Genomic DNA, 27,205 nt, shown 5'->3' on the forward strand with positions numbered 1-27,205 from the left:
GTTTGGAGGGCTTTATGTATATGAACTGATTTCATCTTCAGAACTGCCCCACAAAGATGGTACTGTGTTTGTGTCCATTTTATAGATGTAGAAACTAAGGTACAAAGAGATTGGGTAAGTTGTCCATAATCCCACAACTAATAGAGAACGGAGCCAGCATTCAGACGCAGCATCTGGACCCAGACTCCACACTCTTAATCACATGACTCTTCGGCTGCTCAGTAGAAATTGCATGGTAGAGAGTTGCTTATCTTCAGAGGTTGGACAATGTTTAACTTTTTTTTTTTAAATTTTTTAATGTGTATTTTTGAGACAGAGAGACAGAGTGTGAGTGGGGGAGGGGCAGAGAGAGGGAGACGCAGAACCCAAAGCAGGCTTCAGGCTCTGAGCTATCAGCACGGAGCCTGACATGGGGCTTGAACTCACGAACCACGAGATCATGACCTGAGCCGAAGTCAGATGCTCAACCGATTGAGCCACCCAGGCACCCCGAGCAGTGTTTAACTTTTTAACGGAAACATTTTATTTTAACTTAAAAATGTAAAGATATGTTGTTATTTCTACGCTACTTCCTTATCTTTGCACAGAGTAAGCAGGGCCCCTAGACACTCAGACCAGATGCACCCTCACATCTTGGGCACAGATCTTCTAACAATAGGAATAATGCTATGAGGACAACATTATACTCCTTACTTAATTCTGGACTGTGAATATGACTCAGGCCGAATTGCCTCTTGTAAGGAGGAGAATCAAGGATATGCCTTGGACAGGTTTGATGGTAGAAACATGACCTTTTTGGATACATTAAGAAGGTTGCGAGTAGCATCTAGCTCTTTGTATACATTTACTCATATGATTATTGTAATAAACCAGTGAGTCATCATTAGCATCCTTGGTTTTACCAGTGAGGAATCTAGAGTTCAAAAAATAACATCCCCAAGATCACTCAGCATGAAAAAGGTACAGACCTGGGAGTCAAGCCCAGGTCTCTCAATCTCCAAAGTCCAGGATCCAAGCCATTCATTTTGCTGCCAAGCCGTTGGAAATAAATAGCTTCAATTAGGAGCATTATTAATGAGTTTCTTTCCTAGTTCCTTCCAACTCTGAGACTCTATATTTCTGAAAGATTTTTAAGTAAAGAATAGCACAGTAGCCCTCTGATCCAGCATACTGCTCCCAGGAACCCCTTTTTGGGTGCCAGATGAAGCTGGAGTTGGAGGTTCCTGATGTGGGCTTCGTTCCCACATCTTCAGCTCAGTTCCCATTGGGTTGCAAAAGGGATAGTGTGATTTATATCTCAACCCCATGAAATTTGAAGACAAAATACTATATTAATATTGTACCCTGTAAATCTTTTCTCGCATTAGCAGCCTTCTGGTAAAGTTTGCCAAGGAAGCATTGCCATATGTGCTGATGGAGCTGAACTAAAATGAGAAGATTAGAAAACTAACCACACTAATAAATTTCATTTGAGGCGCTTGGAAAATAGACTGCTGTTTTGACAAGTTAGAAACAACACACACATCCATTCTCTGTTTCTGATGGTTAAAATGAGTTTCCAGACTCCAACAGAAACATCTTATATTAGAAGCCTAATTTTTCTGCTGAGTTACCCAGATGTCATACATATATGTACTTTCAACTTCAGTGTGATCGTATTGAAGTGCTGTAGCAAGACTGGCTGTTTTGGGCGTTACTGAGCCACGTTCCCCTGCCCACCCCCCCCCCCCCCCCCCCCACACACACACACCAAGTCAAGGAACCAAGAGGGTTATTGAAATTCCCAACTCTGTGACTTGCCATTGTCCCACGGATCATGACCACTTGCGAAGGGCATTTACCCAGGGCTGATGGTGTCAAGGCCCACATCTGTAGTGCCACTCAGATTGCTGTCAGATTGCCGTCCACAGCCACCTTTGTTTTCTCATTTAGCCAGGCCAGTTGCCACACGAATGGTACTTACCCAGGACTCCCCATGTGCCAACATCTGGCCCAAGTCTTAGGCATGGATCTGTACTTTGCTTTTATTCTTACTGAGTTGAAGTTATTCATTTGGTGAAACTCAGGGCTTCTAATTCTATTACCTTAACCTCTTAATTACTCTCCAAGTCTTAGCTCTCTGCCTTGATCATCTCTCTTTTACCCGCCTCTAGAACTTTTTACTTTTTAAACTTTACTCTCTACTTTAAAAGCCACCCCAGGTATCTACAGAATTTGGTGCACTCTTCTTCGCGTGACATGGGAGAGAAGTTGTGGTACGGGGCACCAGGTAGGGTCACCCCCTACAATCAGACTGCCTGGGTTCAACCTGTTCCCCCATCTAACAGATGAGCGACCTTGGGCAGGCTCCTTGCAGTCAGCTTCAGTGTCTGTTAATGGGATAAACATAACTTTGCACTGTTACTCTTTTGACTCAAGTGGATTAAATGTGTTGATTCACAAAAAGCCCATAGAGCAGTGTGTGGAATGTAGTAAGTGCCCCCCAATACAGGCCATTGTCATCATCCCTACCGCTGCTATTTCTGACCAGCCTTCACTGATCTTGTCCCAACCCTGAATGTGCCACGAACTTGAGATTTGGGGGCCTTTCACTCACAATTCCCTCTGCCTGGCCACATTGCCCTGCATGCTACCCACATCTCTTTTCTCTGGTAAACCTCTGCCTGTCTTTAAAGATCTAGGTCAGGGACCTCCTCCTCTTTGACGCCATCCTCCCTCCTGTAAGAAACTGGTGTTCTCCAACACATTCACATAGTTCTTTTGATACTCTGGGCTGTGGCACTCACCGCTCTTTTTTAAGGTGGTTTATCTCCTTTTGGGCACACCGAGACACCTAGGGTTCCCTTTTCTTTTAAACTGAGAATCTCTCCTGGGGGCAGCACAGATTTACTATGTCCATCCAGTTCCTTCCAGTCCCAGGCATGCAAAAGGCACTTGGTAAATGTTTGCTGAACAAATAAATATTTGCTGCCCTATATTTAGTCTTAAATACAGGTTTTTTTCTCTTTTGTTTGGTTTTTATTTTTGCTGTTCACGGTGCATTACTAAATTTGTAGTGAGAAAGACAAATCTCAGTAGCTGAAAATGCTGGCTGAAGTGATTGTACCTAACACCGTAGTCATTTGGCTCTGTGGGCTGTTTTTTATTAATCATTTTAAAAGAGTGTCACAGGGTAGTTCTAGAGACAAGAGATCATCATTTAAATCACAGTGCTTTCAACTCATCCATGGTTTTGGTCTACAATTTAATGATGAGAAAAATACATCTAGAAAGTAAATATTTAACTAAACATTTTGGTCCCTGACCTGAATACAGGGTGACATGGGAATCGTAAATGCTAAGATGTAGTTACAGCAGCTCATCCTGATATTCTACCTGTAGAAATTAACATTGTACTTTCATAACGTAATAACAAATCCTCTCTTCTCCTATTAGACACATCATATTACCTCATAGGGTATAAGTAAAAGATTCACAAGCGAATGTAGTTTAGAAGGAGAGAACACTGCCTCCTTTGAATAAGAGCACTTGCTTTGCCCGATAGTTCATGTTTTCTGTGCTGCTCTGGGTTATTTAGATTATAAAGAGCAAAGCCCTATTCAAACTGGCGAGAGCAGAGCTCTGGTAAGGGTTTACTTGAGAGAGAAGGAAGGCAGAGCTCTTGCAGTGATCCCAGGGCAGGAATGTCCCTAGAAGCTGGCCTCGGAGGGACCAGAAAATGTTCCAGGCTCCTCCTCTCATCTGCGCACCTTTCGTGGGCTGTGTTCTCTCTCTGGCATTTGCTTCCCATTGTCTCCTCTCTGCCATCTCACTTCCTTTTCTTGTCCTTATTTTCTTAAGGCTTCACTGTGGTGTTAGCACCTCCAGGGCTTCATCATGCCACGTTCCCCACTCCACAGGGCGTCTTCTCAGTTTGTGCCCCTGTGCTAACTGGCTCTTCACCTCTGAGGACTCGGTTATGCTCCTGGGGGAAGATTCCTAACTGGCTAGCTCTACTTCTCTCCCCGCCCCCGCCAGGAATAGAATTTAATGATTCAACACTTACACATAACACCCAGTGCTCATCCCAACAAGTACCCTCCTTAATGCCCATCACCCAGTCAGCCCATCCCCCCACCCAATTCCCCTCAAGCAATCCTCATTGTATTTAAGAGTCTGTTATTTAAGAGTCTGTTATGGTTTGTCTCCCTCTCTGTTGTTACCTTATTTTTCCTTTCCTTCCCTTCCCCCTATGTTCACCTGTTGTGTTTCTTAAATTTCACATATGAGTGAAATCATATGGTATTTGTCTTTCTCTGACTGATTTATTTTTCTTAGCATAATACCCTCTAGTTTCTTCCATGTTGTTGCAAATGGTTAAGATTTCATTCTTTTGGATTGCTGAGTGATACTCCAATGTATGTATAAACCACATCTTTTTTATCCGTTCATCAGTTGATGGACATTTAGGCTCTTTCCGTACTTTGGCTTCTATAGATAGTTGGCTGGCTCCACTTATGGTACCAGATCACAGGGCCCAGGTTGCTGAACTCAGTGGCTGCATCTATCTTAGGTGTCTTACCCTCGTCCAATCAGCTGTGGTCCTGGGGTGCAGCAGGCTCAAAGAGTGGCTGCCTAGAGAAGACCTTGCAAACTCATAATGAGGATTAAATGAGTTAGTAAAGTGCCTGACACACAATGAACAATTTGTGAACTGTTTTCAAGTTCGTTCCTTTTTTTTTTTAATTTTTTTTTTTTTTAACGTTTATTTATTTTTGAGACAGAGAAAGATAGAGCATGAACAGGGGAGGGGCAGAGAGAGAGGGAGACACAGAATCGGAAGCAGGCTCCAGGCTCTGAGCCATCAGCCCAGAGCCCGTCACGGGGCTCGAACTTATGGACTGTGAGATCGTGACCTGAGCTGAAGTCGGACGCTTAACCGACTGAGCCACCCAGGCGCCCCACGTTAGTTCCTTTTAAACAACATTCTCATTAGCATCATCCTCATCACTCAGTTCCACAATGAAATGAGCTTTCTCACATTTTTTGTAAATGATAAGGCTGTTTTATATATACTTTTTCTAGAACCAGAAGCACAGAAAAACACCCCTTTCTTGTAATGATATCAGCAGAGCAAGAAAATGATGAATGACAACTGTCAGTTGTCCTCATTGCCATGTTGGCATTGGAGATGGGGGGGACCTTGGTGAACTGATGCTCAGACCCTAAAGTGTAGAGCCTTTCCCAGCTGGAGCAGATTACCATGATGTCGGAAAGAGGTCCAGGGCTGTCAGATGGATGGGTGGATCAATCGATTGATTGCTCTGTCTTTACAATAAGCTCAAATTATCTTTGAAACCCTGCGCTACTCAATAAAACATGTCTGCAGGGTGGATACACACAGCCCTCATGCTAGTAGCAACTTTTGTCCGTGGGCTTAGGAAGAATAGTGTGTGCCAGGCTGGTATCTCAGAAGACTTTGCAAGTGAACCCTTTTATGTCGATGAATTAGAAAATTGTCCTTGATAAACAAAGGCTAGCATCATGAAGCCCCTCTCGAGGACAGCAGTATGACACCGGGAACAATGTATTCTGATCCTCAGGGATAGCTTGCTGCATGTTTCCAAGAAAAGGCATATGCCTTTGATTTTATTTTCTTAGAAAGAACAAATGAAAATAATAATATTTTTTAGTTTACCTATATAGGCCCGCTCCTGCTCTAAGTTCCTTTCCTGGAAGCGACCGTAACCTCTCCCTTGTGCTCTGATTTGTAATTCCCACTCAGCCTACATGTTTAAAACTGAACTCTTCACTTCTCACCCCTTCATCTCTACCCAGTATTCATGTCAAACCCACTTTTTCTTTTGCTGTCTCCTCTCCTGACCCACACACGCACGTGCACACACCCGCGCATGCATGCACCCACACCCACACCCATTAGTATGTCCTGTCTTTTTTCCACCCACCAGCAAGAATTGGTCTTTTTAAAAATATGAATTAGCATATCACTCTCCTGATTGAAGCTTGTAATTACTTTTCATTGAACTTAGAATATTATCAAACTCAGGACCCTGGCCTACCATGTGGCGGTAGCATCTGGCCCCGACCTGTGTCACGCCTCACTCCTGCTTTGTACGAGGCGGCTCACCAAGGTTCACCCTCATTTTTGAGCACACCAGGCTTGTTCCTACTCTGCTTTCTTTGCCTTATCTGTTCCCCTTCCAGAAATGCATTTTTCCCTAGTTGTCACGTCTTCGGAAAAGCCTCTCCCTTGCTTCCGTCTGAGGCTGGTCTGAGCAAGAACCTTGTTTTGTGCTTGTTGCTAAGTGAATGAATGGCTAAACTGTGAGCCTTTGGGGGTAGGAGGGATGAGAAGAGTGTTAGAAAAAATAATCTATTCACTACAGTGCACTTATTTCACTTACTTCAGAGGCAGAAGGGAAAAGAACAAACTTACGGAATAATGAGATTTCCTGTGTCACTAATACTGTTGACTTACTCAACATGCAAACGACCCAGAATATGAGAGGGAATTTGCTTGGGCCTGATGTGGCTCTGAGACACATTAGTACTTACACATACCATTCTGAGTATTCTCGTTAAAAGGAATAGCAGAAAATCGCCGCAAAGATTGCCCCAGTTTTTAGATGGCGATCCCCTCTTTAGAGCTGTTAATTTGTTTAGTTAACAGTAATTTATTTAACATACTTCTACTTTTTGTTGTTTTTTAGGTCTGTTGCCACAGTTATTGGGAGTTGCCCCAGAGAAGGCCATAAAACTTACAGTAAGTCTTTTGAGTTGATGCTTCTGAGGAAGGGAGTTTGCATACACGCAGGAGTCCAGCAGATACTCTCATGGGAAATAGTGGGTTTGTGTTTCCTCAGAGGCGCTGGCTAATCTCAACCGAGGCCCTCGTGACACCCGGCTTCTCGCTGTCCTCCACTGAACACCGAACATCCACACATGTGATGTTGTATTTGAACAAAACTTATGGCGGCTGCTACCACCACTACCGCCACCGCCACAGCGGCAGAGGGGGCAGCACTTGCCGCTAAGTTTGCCTCGAGACCGACCATATGAGGCACAACACATATGATCTGCTAGTGTTTAATCTCAAGCAAAGTGTGACCCAGAGGTTAGATAAGGAAAGTGTGGTCCACAGGGTTTAAGTGTTTACCTGTGTTCACACAATTCATGAGTGGGAAGATTAGAATTCGAAACCAGATTTTTCTGACTCTGAAGTTCAATTACATGTGCTGTTTATAGAATTCATGTTTTGGGTATATTCTCTGAGCATCTGCTGGGCCACATGTTCAGGAGTCTGAGTTCTAGTTGAAGTTGATCCTTTATCCACTGCCAGGCTCTCATGTAACAGACGGGCGATTTTCAGGAAGTTTGTGGAATGGGTGGATCCTGCCTTTCTATCACGAAGGTCATAAAGCCCCAGGAAGTTCAACTCTACTTTTAGACTGGGCTCTGTAGCCATGGTGCCTGAGATTTTTTTACTGTGTTACTGCATGACCTTGGGACACCTAATCTTCTCTGGCTTGTAGCTTCCAAAACCATGATTGATTTTTAAAATTGCTTGTAGTACATACCAATTTGAGTAGATGATACTTAATTAATTAATGTTACTGATGTTGAGAATCCCTAGATACTGAATTTCTATTAAGCTGAAAATTCTGCTTATTCAACTTTGTCTCAGTAATGAGTTTTGTTTTAGATTAAATTTTGTTAGAAGACTTGAAGGTGATTTTTAATCAAACTCTGTGAAATAGTTTTTAACTTCTAAATCATATGGTTTTATTTTGTTCCTCATGTCAGTATGTCTCTCTTATGCTCTTGTGGTTGCCAGACATATTTACATTTTAGGCTTATAAGCCATCTCTTTTCCTTTTCCTTCTCCTTCTCCTTCTCCTTCTCCTTCTCCTTCTCCTTCTCCTTCTCCTTCTCCTTCTCCTTCTCCTTCTCCTTCTCCTTCCCCTTCCCCTTCCCCTTCCCCTTCCCCTTCCCCTTCCCCTTCCCCTTCCCCTTCCCTTCCCTTCCCTTTTTTCTTTTCTTTTCTTAACATTTTATTTTTAAGTAATCTCTTACTTAAAGAGTAATTTCCACCCCAATGTGGGGGTGGAACTCACAACCCTGAGATCAGGAGTCACGTGCTCCACCGACTGAGCCAGCCAGGTGCCCCTGGCCATCTCTCTTTCAGTTTCTTTCTCCCTGAAACATCTGGAAGATACATAGATAGATAGACAGACAGAAGACAAACTACATATGTAGTTGAGGGTACTTCTCAAACTCTTACAATTCTTAATTTACTCAGTTTATGATTACTTCAGTATACTTAGAAAAAGTACATACTTACAGTTGTATATTTATGTGTGTTTAATGCCTTTCTTTATGTTTTTCATCATCTTCCATAAATATTTTTCTTTAAGGTGAATGATTTTGTGAGGGATAAATTTATGCACAAAGATGGTTCGGTCCCACTTGCAGCAGAAATCCTTGCTGGAGGCTGTGTAAGTACCTTTTACAGAACTCTGTGTTTGAAAAGATTATTGCACATGTATATCCCCACCATGGTAACCTAACATGGACTAAGGCTTCTGTTCAACCACAGATCCTGTGCAAGGGCAGAGCCTTCTAGGGCACGGACAACCATTCCTGAGATGGAAGGGTAAACGTTCCTGATCTTATTGCCTGTTAAGTCATGCCTGTTAAATCCATCATTGCTTTTGGTTGGTTCTGCAGTAGAGGTCATTTGTGGCAGAAGTGTTTGGCCTTTAAAAAAATCTTTGCTAACCTTTTTCTGAAGTTAATTTGTAGCACGTTCTTTCCTCATGGCACCCTCTGCTGGGTCAGGCACTTAAATTTGTCGTTTGGAGTCAGCAGCCATAGCTCTGTGCTTTGCTTTACCTTACAATACCAGCGACTCCTCAAGCTTCTCTGTGCTTCTGGAAAAAGGACACTGGAAAAAAACTGGCTGACTGTTCCGCATTGTCAAAACTGCTTGGAATGAGGATTTCTTTATATGAATGAACAACCTGCATCTTGTTCTTAAGCTCTGCAAAACATGATGTCTTGTTTTATCTCATGTACAGGTTTGTTCATGTGAATGCAAATACTTTAAGTAAATTAAACTCTTCTACAAAGACTGGCACTATTTAAAGATAAGGTTGGTTAAGTAAACAGACTTTGATCACTAGGGCAATACAATATCAGTATATTTTCCATCTAAACCTATGTTTCTTATGAGAAAGATGAGGTCACTTACTTTTTTTAATTAGCTTGTTCTCTGCAGGGAGTGGTACTCACAAAATAATCTTTTCTTGAAAATCATTGCGTTTAGATGGCAATGGCATCTAAAGGGCAAACACCTGAGAATATTGAACCTTTGTTTGGAAAGGGCTTATTGTCCTCACATTGAATGGGGGTTCCTTGAATGCAGCAGGAACTAAGAAGTCCTAGTCCTGGTAGTTCTTAAGAATTAGGTGGAATTTGGCTAGTGCCTGACTCTCTTTCTGTTTGATCACTGACCTGTCATAGACGGCCAAGTAGGATCCCCTTGTCCTGTAACTTTAGGAGCATTCAGGATGGAAAAAGGGAGGCTTTAATGTCCTAAATAAAAAGAGCACACAATAATAATCAAAAAGAATATTATTAGAAGGTGTAACAGCTACTCTTCCTGGTAAGCAGTCTTCATTTGAAACAACCATAGTGTTCATTTGAGTAACTAGATTTTCTCATTGCAAAGTGGCATGGCCACAGTCTGTCTGGCCTGGCCTCCAGGCTGGCGCACGGGACTTGAGCTAACAGGGTGTTTCTGTAAGTCACATGGGTTTGCTTTTCTGAAAAAGTCAGGTTTTAAACCTGCTTGAAAAGACATGATTGTACATCTCTGTAAGAATTTAAAATGTGAAATTAATTATGTGAAACTCCTCGAGATTTTGGCAATAATCTGGAGGTTTATTTTCTTTTTAATGAAAACATTTTGCCTGCACCCGGGCCTGGGTGCCTGGGAGATGGGTTGTGGCGCGTCCTGTCTGCCGTAGGTGGTCTTGTTCTCTTGTCTGTGGTCGCCCGTTTTAAACCCAAAGCACAGATTGGCATCAGAAGTGGATGCCTCGTCATTGTAAAGAGGCGTAGCCCTTCTTCAAACCTGATCTAAACACGGGCTTAAAACTGGAGCCACTTGGGCTTTGCAGCTACTTAAACTATCTGTGAAAGGAGGTCTGCCGTCCTTCATCTCAAAGGCTGGTAGACAGCAGGGTCCTCGATGTTTCAAGTCTCCCGTGTTGCTCCCGCCACCAACGCTGCTTTAAGATGAGAGAGTTTATTTTTCGAGTGAGCAATCCTGTAGGTAGCAAACAATCCAGACCCTTCAGATCTCTGAACAGTGGGACGGATGATCCCATCTTCAGTGTGTTTTTAAAGCAGCTGCACCTTCCCTTGCCAGCTGCGACAGCATTTTCCCATCCTTGGAGCCAGACACACACCTTAGAGAGTCCTGTGAGCTCCAAAGCCTCGTCTCTCCGCCTGGGAATACAAAGGGCTTTGAAAGCTTGGGTCACGTGGCCAGTCCCCCTTCTTAGTTCACCCGAGCATGCCAGGCAGTGACTTCTGATTCCCCGGGGAGCTCCCCTTGCTTCGTTATTACTGAGAGTTAGTACACATGGCTGACTTTTCACTTGTAACTGAAGCTGCTCATTTCTTTGAAGAAAGCCTTTTCTGTTTTATTGTCTGTTTTCTGCAAAAACAGGGAAAATCCGTCAGGAGGCCTTTGTCTCGTTACCTTCATAGCACTTAGCAAAGCTAATAGTCTGTTTTATTATATTGTTTCAGAAAAACAACCACAATGATAGTAAATTTGGAGGAAGTTTTTGGAAGAAAAAGGGAATAAAATTAATACCCTTTATTAATTTATTTTTGAAATAGTAGAATCTCTGAAGAGATAAATCTCCGGTGTCACTGATGTGGATAAAAGGGTTAAATCTGACTCAATTTTTAATGCCATTGTTTGCACTGAGATTAGATTTCAGTTAAAATTTGATTTCAGTTTTCTGAGCATTTCTGTAGATTCACACTTAACAGTAGTGGTATGTTCAGCACAGTTCAAGACTAAACGAAATGCTGAGCCTGGGGTTTGCAAACTCTGAGTCTGAAAAGTTCTTTGTGGTTTCTGTTTTCTCCATACCTTGGTTTTCTACAGGCTGGTAGTTGTAGGAGTTTTGACAGAGACCCAGATCCTCAGGCATCCCTGCACAAGTATATACCTTCTGTTTCTTTCCATCTTTCTCCTTCTCGGGTCAGGAGCTCAGCCCCTGTAGGGGGACATGATTGGGGGTCACTGTCAGTGATGGTGGGGCTCACAGTAAATTTGGCAAAGGGAAAGGGGTCTGTCACTACCCATTTCCAAGTAGATTCCCAGTGACTTTGGAAACATACTATCTCTCACCACGTTGTTGTTATTACTGTGTTGCTGCTTAGAAATAACACAGGTAATGCCATCTGTCTGGAAGCATCCGTCCTTAACATAATAATTGTGTGTTGACTGTCTTCTCTGCATCCAGTGAAATAAGAGGATTGAAATCCTGAGAGGTCTGGGATCTTCAATTCTTGATCCTTCGATCTTAACAAGTCTTCAGATAAGGAAATGCAAGTGGTGCCATTACTGTTTTCAAGGACAATATAAAAGTGATGATTAACTTATTTGGCAGGAAAATAAATCTCCATTGAAATAAAAAGAAATGAAATAATATTCACCAGGAAAAAAAAATGTCAAAGGATGAACCTCTCTCTTTTAAAGCTCATAGTCAGTAAAACTTACTTGCATACCAATAGAAAATAATAGCATTCTGTAACAATTTTTAAGGAGACAAGTAAACATGCTTTTTGAACAATGGTGCTTTGACGATGGGTCCACAGTAGTCTCTTCCTGTTGAGATCCATACACATAAACACACAGATGCTGATTGGTATGTATGTGTGTGTGTGTAATATATCCAATGCTTATGGAAGTTTATATTCATTTCAAGTGACAGAAAGAATTGATGTGCTCACATCACTGGTTTTGAAAGGGATTGGTGAGATTATGACCACTGATGAAAACATGGCATGAAGAGCAATCTTAATTGCAGTCTCCTGCAATATGACCCTGACGTTGTTGCCTGTATTCCCATTGTTACCGGTGATTACTGTATGCTTATTTTTATGCCTGTATAGCAGTGTATCAGAGACCATTTTTTGAGGCAAGTTTTTATCATTCATCTTTTTTACATGACATTCAGCCTCAGTTAATCCTCACTGTTTAAAAAACAAAAAGAGGGGCGCCTGGGTGGCTCAGTCAGTTGAGCGTCTGGCTTCGGCTCAGGTCATGAGCTCACAGTTTGTGAGTTCGAGCCCCGCGTCGCGCTCTGTGCTGACAGCTCGGAGCCTGGAGCCTGTTTCGGAATCTGTGTCTCCCTCTCTCTCTGCTCCTCCCCCGCTCATGCTCTGTCTCTCTCTCTCTCTCTCTCAAAAATAAATAAACATTAAAAAAAAATTAAAAAAAAAAAAAAACCGATACAAGGCACACCGATGTGCCTACCACTTAACATAAGATGTCAAATGTAACACATGCAGCTGGAGGCCCTCCCGTATCTGACACAATAGGTTTTCCCTCTTCCGTCTCCCAAGAGATAACCCTATCCTGAAATTGGTGATTTTCATTTCCATGCATGTCTTTATACTTTTTATAAGTGTAAACTTGAGCAGCATAAATATTTGCTTTTGGAGGCTTCATTCTGACTCCGTGCTACAGGAGCAACTCATGATTCTTAGGTTGATGGCTGTTGCATTTTTCCCACTAGTGCAACTCCTATGCTTTGCTCGCAAGAAAAGAATATATTGTAAATGGGAATATTCTATTCAAATGTTGTCATGTGGCATACAGTGAGTATGCCTGTTACAGATGTGTGGATTTACATGATTTTATACAGCTATGATTGGAACAGTGTATTTATTTAACCAATTTTTTGTAACTTGGAGTTTCTTCCCTAAAGTCCTTTCTTCAGTCTCACCATTTAAACTGCTGCCGAACACTAAGTAGGTTTAAAATGATAACCCTCCCCACTGCCAGCACACATGCTCCCTGTCTGCCTTACTGCCCTCACTTCTTGCCTCCTTCCTAGTGGGAATCATATTAGTGTTCTTGAGGAGGACAGGCGTTCTGGTTATCTATTGCTATATAACAGGTCATCCTGAAACTTTATTTATTTATTTATTTATTTATTTATTTATTATTATTATTTTTTAACGTTTTATTTATTTTTGAGACAGGGAGAGACAGAGCATGAACAGGGGAGGGTCGGAGAGAGGGAGACACAGAATCTGAAACAGGCTCCAGGCTCTGAGCTGTCAGCACAGAGCCAGACGTGGGGTTCGAACTCACAGACCGCGAGATCATGACCTGAGCCGAAGTCGGCTGCTTAACCAACTGAGCCACCTAGGCGCCCCCCTGAAACTTATTTTATTGTCGCACATTTGTGTGGGTTGACTGGGTTCAGCTGGGTGCTTCTCATTTGTGATCTCCATGTGATTATAGGCAGATAGCAGCTGGGGCTGCAGTCATCTGAAGGTTTGACTGGGATGGATGTCCAAGATGACTCCCACTTGTGGCTGGTAATGATGCCAGCGAGGCTGTTGTCCAGAGCACCTAGTGTGGCTTCTCTGGGTTGCTTTGGCTTTTCAAACCTTGACGGCTTGATTCTAAGCAAATGCTTCCCCAAAGTAGGCATGCTAAGAATCCTGGGCAGAAGCTGCAAGACTTCTTAGGACCATCTGATTTTGAATGTCACCTCTGCTCTCTTCTCTTTGTCAAACAAACCACTTACACCAAGGTTCAAGAAGAGAGAAATCAGATTCTATCTTTCAATGAGAGTAACGGTAAAGAATCTTTAAACTATCTTTGGAGGGTTCAATAGGCAGTATTGTAGGACGAGAACATCCTCATTGTCCCCTACTTGATGACGATTTTATAGTTAATCCCACGCCTTCTCTGAGGATCTGTTGCTGATTCTAGAACCCATTCCTGCTCCAGATTGCTCTTGATTGCAGGGGCAGAAACTCACTAAAGTAGCAATAGCTGAGTGAAGGTTTACCTTGAGGGTGTACATGACATTAAAGGCTCTTGAGAATTGAGGCAGCCCTGGGAACTGGCTGCTTCCTGCATTTTCTCCTGTTGGCCATCTTGGTTTTTCTCACAGTGACTTTGCATCTCTCTGCACATTTCTTTAAAGACTGTTTTTTTCAAAGCAGTTTTATGTTCACAGAATTGGGAGAAAAATGTAGAGATTTCCCAAATACCTCCTACCCCTACACATGCATAAAGTCACCACTATCAACATCCCTCACCAGAGTGGTATGTTTGTTACAATTGATGAACCTACATTGACACATCATTACCATTCAAAATCCATACTTTACCTTAGGGTTCATTTGTGGTGTTATATGTTCAATGGGCTTGGACAAATATATAATGAAATACATGTATCATGTTAATAACCACACAGAGTATTTTTCCTGCCCTGAAATCCTCTGTGCTCTGCCTATCTCTCCCCTTTGCTTCCACCCCTAGCAACCATTGATCTTTTTTACTGTCTTCATAGTTTTCCCTTTTCCAGAATGTCCTGTAGTTGGAATCATGTAATTTGTAGCCTTTCCAGATTATCTTCTTTACTAGTGATATGCATTTGAGGTTTATCCATGTCTTTCATGGCTTGATGGCTCATTTCTGTTTATACTCAGTAATATTCCTTTGCCAGATGTACCAGCAGTTTATTAATTCTCCTACTGAAGAACATCTTAGTTTCTTCCAAGTCTCAGCAGTTATAAATAAAACTGCTATAAACATCCTGGTGCAGGTTTTTGTTGAAAATGTAAGTTTTCAACTCCTTTGAGTAAATATGGAGTACAGTTGTAGGATCTTACATTAAGAGTATGTTTAGTTTTATAAACAAACGAAAAAGTATGTTTCGTTGTATAAGAAATTCTCCAAACTGTCTTCCATATGGCTGTACTATTTTGCATTTCCACCAGCAACAAATGAGAGTTCCTGTTGCTCCACATCCTTGCCAGCATTTGTCATCATCAATGTTCCACATAACCTTTTTTATTTTTAGAGACAGAGCGCGTGAGTCGAGGAGAGTGGTGAGGAGTGGAGGGAGGGAGAGAGAGAATCCCAGGCAGGCTCCAGGCTCAGCGCAAAGCCCGACACAGGACTCGATCCCACGATCCTGGGATCATGACTTGAGCCAAAACCAAGAGTTGGACACCCAACCAACCAAGTCACCTAGGCGCCCCTCCCCCTTTTTTCCCTTTTCTGCATAGCTGTTTATTTTGTTTATTATGTTTTATTTTGTTCCTGATGGTGTTGACTTCAAGAATTCTCTTCATGTCCTTGCTGGCCATCTTGCCTCTCTCCCTAACAAATGACTTTCAGCTTCTTTTCATCCTCAGCCCCAGCTAATTAGTGCAAGTAGCTCAATTTTGTTTCGTTTTGTTTTTCATTTAATTATTAGAGGGGGAATTTGATTGGCAAGCATCAGCTTCGTGTGTCAGGCTCTAGATCAGCCTTGAGTCATGACCCCACTCAAATATTAATAACTTTGCTAAACAAAATCATTTGTTTCAACCATCTTTAAATGCATTCAAACACTTCTTGTACTTTTATTTTGGTTTTAGCTTGAATTCTGTATGGATCCTTTGAATAATAGTGTATGTACTTTTGTCATAAAGTATACCCAAAGGCATATTCTTTATGACTGAGTTTGAAATCCCTTGAGGTTTTAGACCAAATCATATCAGACCAAGGAGAAAAGTTCCTCATGGAGTGAACACATAGCTCTGATAATCAGCTTATGAGTCAGATATCCTGAAGTGGATTTAAGCCCTACTTCTGTGATCTTTCTCTTCTCAGGGTTTTATGTGAAGATGTGGTCTCACAATGTAGTTTTCTTAAGGCAGACTTTTTATGTGTGATGGGTCTTTGCACATCTCCTACTTATAAATACAGAATGATGTAAGGCTCAGTCATTAAGTTCAACTTCTGTGAGGTTGCTCCTGTGTGACATGTCAAGTAACCAAGATTTATCATGATTTATATTGAGGCTGTGGAAATAAGGTTATTATTTTTTTAATACTTGCATATTTATTTGTTTATTTTTAGTTTATTTATTTTGAGAGAGCTTGAGCAGGGGAGGGGGAGAGAGAGAATCTGAAGCAGGCTACACACTGTCAGTGTAGAGCCCAACGTGGTGTTCAAACTCATGAACTGTGAGATCATGACCTGAGCTGAAATTAGGAGTCAGACACTTAACTGACTGAGCCATCCAGGTGCCCCATTGGTTGCATCTTTATAGTTTACTTATAGTTTAATGAAAATCTAATGGTTAGTTAGTTCGCTTTCAGATTTTGGTTAGTCAGTTCGTTTTTGTTATTGTTTGGAATGTTCTCTGGGAGGTTTTTTTGGCATACCCCAAAATGTATGCCCATATTGTAAGTTTTCTTTCCTTCCTCCCTCCCTCCTTCATTCATCAATGGCAATTTCTATTTTAATAGATGACTTTCAACAAGATTGAAGTGAACTAAATTATTTTTGTTTTCATAAGCTTTACATTATCTACATTGCTTTTCATTCATTTCCATATATTTACAAACTTAAAATTGTACCAAACACATATTTTAGTCAAGATCATATCATAAACATTTTCTATATATCAACATATATTGTGCCTTTTAATTATGAAAAAATAGCCATATTAAAGCTAAGGTAGAAAACAAAGCAAAAGAAACTGGCCATAATTCAATTCTGATATTGTAAATTGTCTTAATTTGTGCATATGCTTTATCCCTCTCCTTCCACTGTGTTGACTCCAAGGCTTAGAGACTGTATCAGGTATTATGTATGACCTGTTATGTTTGTCATGTATGGTCTGGCTTTGCCACTTAAGGAGCTCTTCCTTTATGGCCTTGTGCTGTCAGCTAATTGCATTCTGGGGATCATGGGTAAATGTTGCCTGAAATAAGACATCTATAAATGCTGAGGACAGGGCCTACATCAAACTATTATACCTGCCCCTAGCATTGTGTCTGATATATGGGAGAGGCTTTAAAATACTTACTGAATGAATAAATGCTTGACTAGAAGGTCTTGAGAGGGCAGTAAACATAAGGCAGTTATTTGATATACTGAGTTGCTATTAACGTAGATAGGAACAGTCATTGAAGGAGCAGTAACTATAGGAATCAGAGTATGAAGGAATTGATGGACTTTAGGGAATAGCAGTAACACGCCTACATATGTAAATATCTAGGATGTTTCCTAAGAAATGTTTTCCATGATAATTTGGTAAGGGAACCAACCTTTAAAAAACTTCAACTTCTGTTTATTTGGCTTCATTCCAACCCCCATCTTTATACAGAACCTCAGGAACAGGATGAATATAAAACACTTGGGGCATTTGATAGAGTTTATGTATTATTACTTATGTTAGTAGAAAAGATTTTATTGAATGGTTAACATGTGAAATTATCATGTCAGAATCATGAAGGAGTCATACAAAAGAGTGGCTTTAAAAACAAAAGAGACTAACAATGAGATTCCACTACCCATCTATTAGAATGGCTGAAATCTGGAACACTGACAATATCAAATGCTGTGGAGCAAGAGGAATTCTTATTTATTGCTGGTAGTAATGCCAAATGGTACAGCCACTTCAGAACATAGTTTGGAGATTTCTTACAAAACTGAACTTACTGTAGATCCAGCAATTGCACTCCTTCGTATTTACCCAAAGAAGTTGAAAACATATTGTCAACAAAAACCTGCACAAAGATGCTTATAGCAGCTTTATTCATAGCTGCCAACACTTGGAAGAAACCAAGATGTCCTTCAGTAGGTGAAGGGATAAATAAACTGTGGTACATCCAGACAAAGGAATATTATTGAATCTAAATAGAAATTAGTTACTGAGCCATGAAAAAACTTGGAAGAACCTTAAGTGTATATTACTAAGTGAAAGAAGCCAATCTGGAAAGGCTACATACTATGTGATTCCAACATAGAATCCAGAATAGAACATTCTGGAAAAGACCAAAACTGTGGAGACAGTAAAAAGATCAATTGTTGCTAGGGGTGGAGGAGAAGGGGGGAAATGAATAGGCAGAGCACAGAGGATTTTTAAGGCAGTGAAAATACTCCGTGTGATACTTTCATGATGGATCTGTGTCATTATACATTTTTCCAAACATACAGAATGTACCAAGAATGAACCCTAAGGTAAACTATGGGCTTTGGATGATTATGTGTCAGTGTGGATTCATCAATTATAAATGTAGCACTCTGGTAGGGGGAGTTGATAATGGGGAGGCTATGCATGTGGCGGGGTGGGGGGGTGGCGAGGGTATAAGGGAAATCTGAACCTCTCTCTCCATTTTTTTGTAAGCCTGAAACAACTCTAAAAAAAAGTAAAAGAGTCAATAAGTAGCAAAAAATGTTAGCTATGGCAATATCTAAGTTTGGAGGTTTCTGAGAAGCCCATCAGGCAGCTCTATCACAGTTTGACCAGAAAGTCCTCTGGGGGTGGGACTAAGGGACTGGGCTGGATGGGAATTCTGCTGCCTGTCTGCTTCTAGGAAGAGCCCTTTCTCCAGATTTCTGCTTGACTTGGAGCAAAAATAAAAGAGCTATCGGATGGCACTAAGGGTCCATCAGGATGGCCTCCCTAGCTAAGAGCTCCCCTTTGGTGGCTCAGAAATGTCATCTCATTAGGGGAAAGTCCAACTGGTGAGAGACCCTGAGCCAGCCTGATGTCTCTTTTCTGTTTTCTCCCATCTGTGGCAGAGCCTGAGCCTGGTTTGACTCAAAACAGTTCAAACCCCAGGCCATCCTTCTGGTTGTCTAATAAATAGGGGAGGGGTTTGTTATGATGTGAAAATACGAAAAAAGATTGGGCCACAGCTTTCGTATGCTTTAGACACTGAAGGTCTGTAAATCATTAAATGATTCTGGTAGTAGCAGTCAAAATAGACATGTATCACAGCCAGAGCCCAAATGTGAACATATTTGACAGATCTGTAACTTCATTGCTTTTTAATGTCAGTCAAACAGATTCCACTTTGGTTTCTTAGCCAGGCTTCCATACACCTATTAAAACCCTATGAAGTTGAAAATATGAAACTTAATATTTGTAAAACATGTAAACAGCATAGCCTTTTTCCACCGTGCCATGTAGTTAAGAAATTAAGAGTAGGGAGATTTCAATTTGGTATCTCTCAAAAACAATTACATGGTGACGATCTATTCTTTTTTAAAGTTTCCTAATAGTCCAGTTACAGATTTTTTTACTTAAGAGCTTAATTTACACACCCAGTCAGGAGACAATCCTGTTTTGTTTCATGTTTAGAGGTGTGCAATTAGACAGTCAAATTGGTTCGCTAGGGCTGCCATGACCAAATGCCACAGACTGCATGGCTTCAATAAGAGAAGTTTATTTTCTCGCACTTATGAAAGCCGGAAGTCCCGGATCAAGGTGTCTGCGGGTTTGGTTTTTTTCCAAGTCTCTGTTCTTTGCTTGCAGATGGCCATCTTCTTGCTGTGTCTTCCCATGCCATCCTTCGGTCTGCATGTTGCCTGTGTTCTAATCACCTTTAAAGACTCCAGTCTTATGGAACCAGGGCCCACCCGTATCATTTTACCTTAATCACCTCTCTGAAAGCCCTGTTTCCAAATACAGTCACATTCTGAGGTATAGGATTAGGTCTTCAACACACAATTTTGGAGGGACCCAATTTAGCCTGTAACACTAAGGGTTAGGCTAAAGGTTCTTTTCTCAACTTGTAGTGAGGACTGAACTTCCTGACTGTACAAAGTGATAACCTCTCCTGTGATGGCACTGGGCACTGGGCACTGGATCCAATACTTTCCTTTCAGAGCAAGTTAGAGGGTGCGGGGCCTCTTGGCCTCACATCCCCTCACAGTTGCCATCTTCTTTGTGAGATTGTTGAATTCCTGTATTCCGTGTTGCGAAGTACCTGACTACTGTTGGGTACTGTGTTTTAATTTAATTCATCCACTACTATTTGCTGAATACTTTTTTTGTACCTGTGATCTTTTTTTTTTTTTTTTTTTTCTTTTCAAGTAAGCTCTATGCCCAACATGGGGCTTGAATTCACAACCATGAGATCAAGAGTCGTGCACTCTGTGGACTGAGCCAGGCACCTCCCTGTGATCTTTCTATATGATGATAATATCTGTACTACATACAAAGTATTTTCATGTCTCCATGTAACATTGAGTTAATAAGAGAATAAATAGAAAATACCTTAAATCTTAGATTTCTTAAGAAATCTTTATTTTTCACTTTAAATACCAAATACTGTCATCACTTGAGTGTTCATTTTATATGTAATGTGTATCATTAGTAATTTACTAGTGTAGACCTTTTTTGTAGTTACAGTCTTATTTGTATCCAAATAATCAAAATACTGTATTTAGGTTTTAGTTTAAAAAAGCCATATTCCATAACTTCATATTAATCTATTTTTGACACATGTAAGCACACATTTTAGAATGTCAGTGTGCAATTAGATATTCTTAGCACATGTCATTTGTGAAAAGCACTTTAAATCTAAGTACATTCAATTGAGCATAATTAAAATATCAAGATACACATTCTTCATATACATTTTGCCACTTAATTTTTTAAGTAGCTATAAGTATCTACCATGTGAATTCAAATTAAGGGGAGGTGATTAAATACAGTTATATTTAATGCTTTTAGTTTAAAATGTAGCAGGAATTGCACTATGTTAAAAAAAAAATACCCCGCTATGTTTTCTGTGGACAGCAGATTGATGACAGGATTGATTTTTTTTTTTTTTTTTTTTTTTTTAATGCAAGATTGTTAACAGTTTCTGAATATTCTCAAGACTTTTGGCTAGCCTGGTTTGGGGAGGCAAATCATACGAAGCATGCCTTTTCATCTTGTGAGTTCTTCGGACTCAACTCCCCAGGTCCCAAAAAGAATGTTCAGGGATACTATCCAGGTTAGGAAAGAAGCCTTGGAGAAGGGCTTGCTTAGTTCCTAGTAGGTGAAAGAAAATGCATCCTAGGGAAATAAGAACTGGAGCTTCTGGAGCAGACCTTTACATAACGTGTTTAGGCTGTGGCTATTTTCCAAAGTTTAATAATAAGCAGGCTGGGTAAGTCATCTTCAAGGCATATAACTTTAAAACCTACTTGTTCACAATTATTGGACCTGAACTATGTTAGGCTCACTTTAGTGTGAAGGTCCCTGTCCTTGGAGAAATTGGGCAGTGCATTAGGGTCCTGCAGTATGTTGCCTTTCTGAATGTTTCTTGACATTCTGTTTTTAAAAAAGCAGATGAATAACCTCCCAGAATAAAATTACCTATGCAGCATCTGAAGTGTTAACAGTGAACTTAATCATTACATAACATAGCAAGAGGAATTTGGGTGACAAAATCGTGAAAAAGAAGAAATCAAGCTTATAGTCGCATCTGGTCAGTGAGCCAAAGCTGTGACGGAAGCCACGTTTCAGGTTCTTTGCAGACTGTCTGGCCCATTTCAGAGAGGGGGTATTAGAGGGAAAAAACCTGTAATTTTACTTTGAGCCATGAGGAGTGTGTCATATGAAAAATTAGAGCATTTGGAAATAACGATGATTGTGTCGACAGAGCCCTATTCATTTGAGAAGCTTGGTGCTTGGGTTTCATGCTGACATAGTTGTAGCTTCCATAGTCCTGTGTCCCTTTCTGGTTGCTCTCAGCCCTCCTGGATGCAAAGGTGAGTTTATGAAGATCATGAATTTTAGACAGGAATCACAACCACTGAAACTGTCCTGGAGACATGAACTTGGATTTGTATTGGTAGCAAAATGGGTTATCCAGCATTCACTTGGGACAGCTTTAAAGGCCCGAAACATTAGAAGTTGATCTTGAACATAAAGGGCATTTGTGTGGCTTTCCTTCCAGCAGTCAGATTACCTGGTCAGAAGAATGTGCACTGTGCCTCGTTTTCAGCAGTGGGGAACCTAGTCTCTGTCTCAGTTCCTTGTGCAACTGGTGGTGCTCATTTTCAAAGTGGTTTGCTAGTGTTGGGGGCAGTTCACACCTACATGGAACCACAGAAAGCATCCCCACAGGCAGTGTATGGTAAACTCTGCTGGATAACTCTCTTATCTAGCCATTGTCATTTTTACCAGCTCCTGCAGCAGGACGTGATTGACCATTTCTCTGTAACAAAAGTATTCAAAATTAGAAGTACCCACTTTTATGGAGTGTCAGCTTGAATTTAATTAATAAAGTTAAGTGAGTTTAAATTAAATAAAAACTCTCTGGTTATGTGGATAACCACTCTATCACCCATCACTTAGGTGAGTTTTTGTGTCCCCCCCCCCAACCCCCACCAAACTTTTTTTGCTCGAGACTGCTACTTCCTGCAATCCTCGGTACAACTATGTTTCCCTCAAAAAGAAAGTTTAATGTACAGGTTTCTAGGAAAAGAAAAAACTGGAACTCATTTGTACTGGCTTTGAGGGGGTTTGGTAAGTTGAATGGTAAGCAGTATCATTGATTGAGTAGTATGCCAGGCACCGGGATGAGTGCTTTATGTACCTCTTTCCATTTTATCTTCGCACAGTCCTGTGAGTAACAGCCAGAAATGTGCTCTGTAAGGTGTGTGTGTATGGGGCGGGGGGGGGGGGGGGGGTGTTCATTAGTTTTGTTCACTCTTACACATCTGCTGTGGAGTTGGCACACAGTTTTCTTTAAAAAAAAAAAAAAAAAATGTGGGGCGCCTGGGTGGCGCAGTCGGTTAAGCGTCCGACTTCAGCCAGGTCACGATCTCGCGGTCCGTGAGTTTGAGCCCCGCGTCAGGCTCTGGGCTGATGGCTCGGAGCCTGGAGCCTGTTTCCGATTCTGTGTCTCCCTCTCTCTCTGCCCCTCCCCCGTTCATGCTCTGTCTCTCTCTGTCCCAAAAATAAATTAAAAATGTTGAAAAAAAATTAAAAAAAAAAAAAATGCTACAAAGCATTTTGTCACATTGACACTAGCATTCACTGTTAGTGCAGTGGGCAGTAAACATATCTAGTCTCGTCCGGGTGAGAATCCACATAAGACTGAACTGACTCATTCCTCATCTGCAGACCTGTGCACACAGTGGGGTCTTAATGGAGAACCCACTGGGTGCTGCCCCGTGGCTCCAGTCCTTTCAGGCAGGTGCAGATAAGCATGCCTAAACAGCCCTTCAGCACACTGCATCCTGCTGTGTCTCCCGTCTGTTTGAGCTGCGGGGTGGCAAGCATGGGCCACTGCATCAGACACCTCTTTAGATGTCACTAGGTACCTCATTGTCCTCCTGTCTGTGCACATCGGACTAACTTCACCATAACTTTATATAACTTCTGGAGAGCCAGAATGTGATGTTACTCTTGTTCTCAGGGGTCATTTGTTGTTTTGTGTTCGGTTTATGCTTTAGAACTTCCGTTGTCTCCTTGTGCCAAATCCTGATCCATTTGATTCTGTTTGTCTTTGAATCATAAATAGTAGGGAAATCCCGGCTTCACTGTCTGTCTGCCTTCCACTCCCCTCCCCCACCCAGAACTTGTGTGCTATTTTGCATAAGTGTGACCTAATCCTCCTCAGCTCCAATTTATCTCTTCACTGTCCCCTAGAGCTGCTCTCCTTCATGACCCTAAATGCATTTGCATTCTGCCTTGCTTGCTTCCATAAATGACATCATTCTCTCTCTTTCCCTTCCCTTAAAAAGGTAGATTACACATGGGACGCCTGGGTGGCTCAGTCGGTTAAGCGGTTAAGCATCTGACTTTGGCTCAGGTCATGATCTCGTGGTTTGTGAGTTTGAGCCCCACGTCGGGCTCTGTTCTGACAGCTCAGAGCCTGGAACCTGCTTCGGATTCTGCGTCTCCCCCTCTCTCTGCCCCTCCCCTGCTCACTGTCTCTCTCTGTCTCTCAAAAATAAATAAACATTAAAAACAATGTAGATTGCACAAACTCTGATTCCCCAGCATCCACTTTTCCATTTTTCCAACCACAGATCACACGGTGAGCTGGACCTTGCCTCCCTGTGCCAGCAGATATTGTTGGCCATTTTGTCGTTGGCTTTTTCCCTTCCAGAAGCCCCTCTCTTGACCTCTGTGCCTGGATTGCTGTGCTGTGTGGCGGAGGCTTCTTGTCACTTAGGTCTCCACTGTTGACGTTTCATCTCCCTGCACCCCATGTGAGCTCCTGTCTTCAGTTAGCACAGATGGGGGATGACACCCTCCTCTGACTCCCTCCCTAACTCCCAGCTCGCTTTCCCATTGCCTTCTGGATGTGTCACCCTTCCTCTGTGCCCCTTTGTTCCTGTTACACACTTGTAAAAATATGGGTCCTTTCTTTGATCCTACACACTCCTTCTCCCGCATTCTCAGCAGCGGGGCCCGGCGTTCTCTGCTGCATCCAGTGCTCAGCCATCCACCCCCATACCTTCTTGCTGGTGTAATTGTTCCAATTCTGGCCTTTCTTCTCTCTCATCTAGTCTGCTAAAACCCTAATTGTTATCCCTGGCTTTGGGCTCGTCTCCCCTACTGAACTCTCCCTTCTACCACCCGGTCCATCTTTCTGAGACACAGATGGTAGTCACGACACTCTCCAGGTCTAAACCCTGTATAACCTGCGTTCCTCCCACCGCACGAGCACAGGAAGGCACTATCGAGGCCTTCTGTGATTTGGCCCCAGTAGCCTTCTCCAGCCTTCTTCTCTCGTGGCCTTAAGCAGCTGGCTGGTTCTTCTGTGCTGCCAGGATACGTAGTGATAAATGGTGGAAGTGCCTGTCTGGCTTCGGGCAGGTCTGCTTTGAATATAGACTCCATCTTCCTAGCTCTGTGATCTCAGGCAGGTTACATAAGCTCCTTCACCCTTTCCGTCTCCATTTGCTCACTTATAACACTGGAATAGTATTATTAGCTACCTTATGTTATGAGGACCAACGGAGAAAATTCATATAGAGCTCTTAGTGTAACATGTAGTACATAGTCAACACTCAGTAAATGCTAGTGGATGATAATGTTGATCTCCTCATAATTATCATCCATATTAAAACTTCACTGGACACACGGTACTGGGTCTCTTTGCTCTCTAAGTGTGCCAGGCCTTAGTCACTGTGCCTTTGTGCCCTTCTCTGCCTGGATTAGCTAAATCCTAATTGCACTCAGTCACCAACTGATGTGTTACATTCTTACATGCCTTACCACCTCTCCAGGTTATCCCATCCAACAGATATCTTACCTTTCTTCGAATTGCCATGGCAGTTTATCTGGACCTTACCTCTTCATGTTAGTTATAATTCCCTTTTCCTATGTGCCATGTTTTTTCTTCGTAACACATACATTTATTGGACTCCATAGAAAATCCTTTGCTTGCTGGCTGTGTAGCCTTGTGTAAGTGCTGTATTGGTTTGCCAGCCCTGCCATAACAAAATTCCACAGACTGGGTGTAATTATTTTGTCATGTTTCTGGAAGCTGGAAGTCCAAGATGGTGTCAGCAGGGTTGGTTTCTTCAGAGGCCTCTTTCGTTGGCCTGATGATGGCCCCCTTCTCGCTGTGTCCTCACACTCTCTTTTCATTGTGCACATTTGTATCCATATCTCAGTTTCCTCTTACTATAAGGACAAAGGCCACATGGGAGTAGGGGCCACCCATATGACCTCATCTTACCTTAACTACTTTTGTGAAGGCCCTGTCTCCAAATACAGGCACTGTCTGAGGTACTGAGTGTTAGGACTTCAGTATATGAATTTTGTTGGAACACAGTTCAGCCCATAACAGTTTCTTTAATCTTTTATGCCTCAATTTTCTCTTATGTAAAATCTGGAAAAAATACCTCTTTAGTGGGCTGAAGATCTGTAATCCATGCAAAGCAATAAATACCCTGATACCCAGTAATGGATGCTTAATGAATATTTATGACCTCACTCCTATTTCAAGCTCCTTGAGAACAGGAATGTTTTCTCACTCATCTTGTGCCCTTGCAGCTCTTAAGACAAACTTTGAGCACGATTGCTTATAAATGTTTGGGACTTTTATGATGTGAATGAATGAATGAATGAATGATCAGGTAGCAGAAGTGAGTCTGTAGTAATAAGCACGTGTGTTTCTTGGATAGATCCAGATGCTGGGTAGGAACTAAGGTTTCAGTAATAAAGAACCTGTAGAAAGGAAACTTATAGACACCTCAGCGTCCCCACTATAAATATAATGTGCCACCCACACAGAACCAGTTCTAGTGCAGTGTAGAAAATCTTTGCCTGTCCTACTTGCCACAGACTCCAGAAAGTCACAGGGAAGTGATTTGTGACAAAATTACACACACACACACACACACACACACACACACACACACACAAAACAGCATCATCACACAGCCAGGTCTCTCAAGTGATGAGGGACACAAAGACATGCACAATAGGTGTTCCTGTTCGTGGTCTGTGGATTCAGCTATCTTTGATCTCACGGAGGAGGGACACAGGTAAGGCACTGTGAATGGACAATAGACTGGGAGAGCGGCAGCCAGTGTGCCGTTCAGTGATCAAGTTGTGGTGATGCCCAGACACTGTGCATCTGATGATAAGCATCTTCTCTTGGTGCCTTGGAGTCTCTCATTTCCTTCCAGCTTGACTCCAAAGGACTGATTCATCTTTGGTACCTGTACAATGTGCCACTTTGAGTCTGGAAGCTCTTTCTTTCTGAGCCCACCCGAAGCCAGGAGTACATCATTATTTTTTCTCAGTATCACTACACTTTCTTCCCACTGCGTCTGTTCCCTGCAGCTGTCTGAAGTGGATTTGACTTTTGCATTGTCCTTAGTGATTAGAATTCACTGTGCCGTGCTAAAAGAATTGGTATCTATCGATTGGCTGGGAGTCAGGGAATTGAGTATTAAGTTCTTATTTTGTATATAACATTAACTTTTACAACTATTAGTGCAGATATAAGGTAACGAGTAAGACAGCGATTCTGTGCCTAAGGATTATACCCTTTAATAACGGCACCACTTGGAGACGTACAAAGAGTTTGTTGTGAGGTCAGATGTAAAACATAAAAGTTGCCCTCTGAAAGAAACTGGAGAACTGGAATTAGAAGTCACAGTTGTAAGTAAGCCTGTCAAGCA

The 27,205-nt window shown here is 41.8% G+C and overlaps 1 protein-coding gene across 6 annotated transcripts in view; it reads left to right on the forward strand.

Moving 5' to 3' along the window:
* The window catches only part of SLC25A13 (solute carrier family 25 member 13), a 185,744-nt gene that overhangs the window by 123,890 nt on the left and 34,649 nt on the right, over positions 1–27,205 (forward strand). For all 6 annotated transcript variants that reach the window (XM_058725014.1, XM_058725013.1, XM_058725016.1 and 3 more), the window contains 2 exons: positions 6,711–6,763; positions 8,415–8,495. In XM_058725014.1, coding sequence (XP_058580997.1) covers positions 6,711–6,763; positions 8,415–8,495 — 134 coding nt within the window. The remainder of the gene's footprint in view (positions 1–6,710; positions 6,764–8,414; positions 8,496–27,205) is intronic.

Source organism: Neofelis nebulosa, chromosome 4 (genome assembly GCF_028018385.1).
Source record: "Neofelis nebulosa isolate mNeoNeb1 chromosome 4, mNeoNeb1.pri, whole genome shotgun sequence".
Classification (NCBI taxonomy): Eukaryota; Metazoa; Chordata; class Mammalia; order Carnivora; family Felidae; genus Neofelis; species Neofelis nebulosa.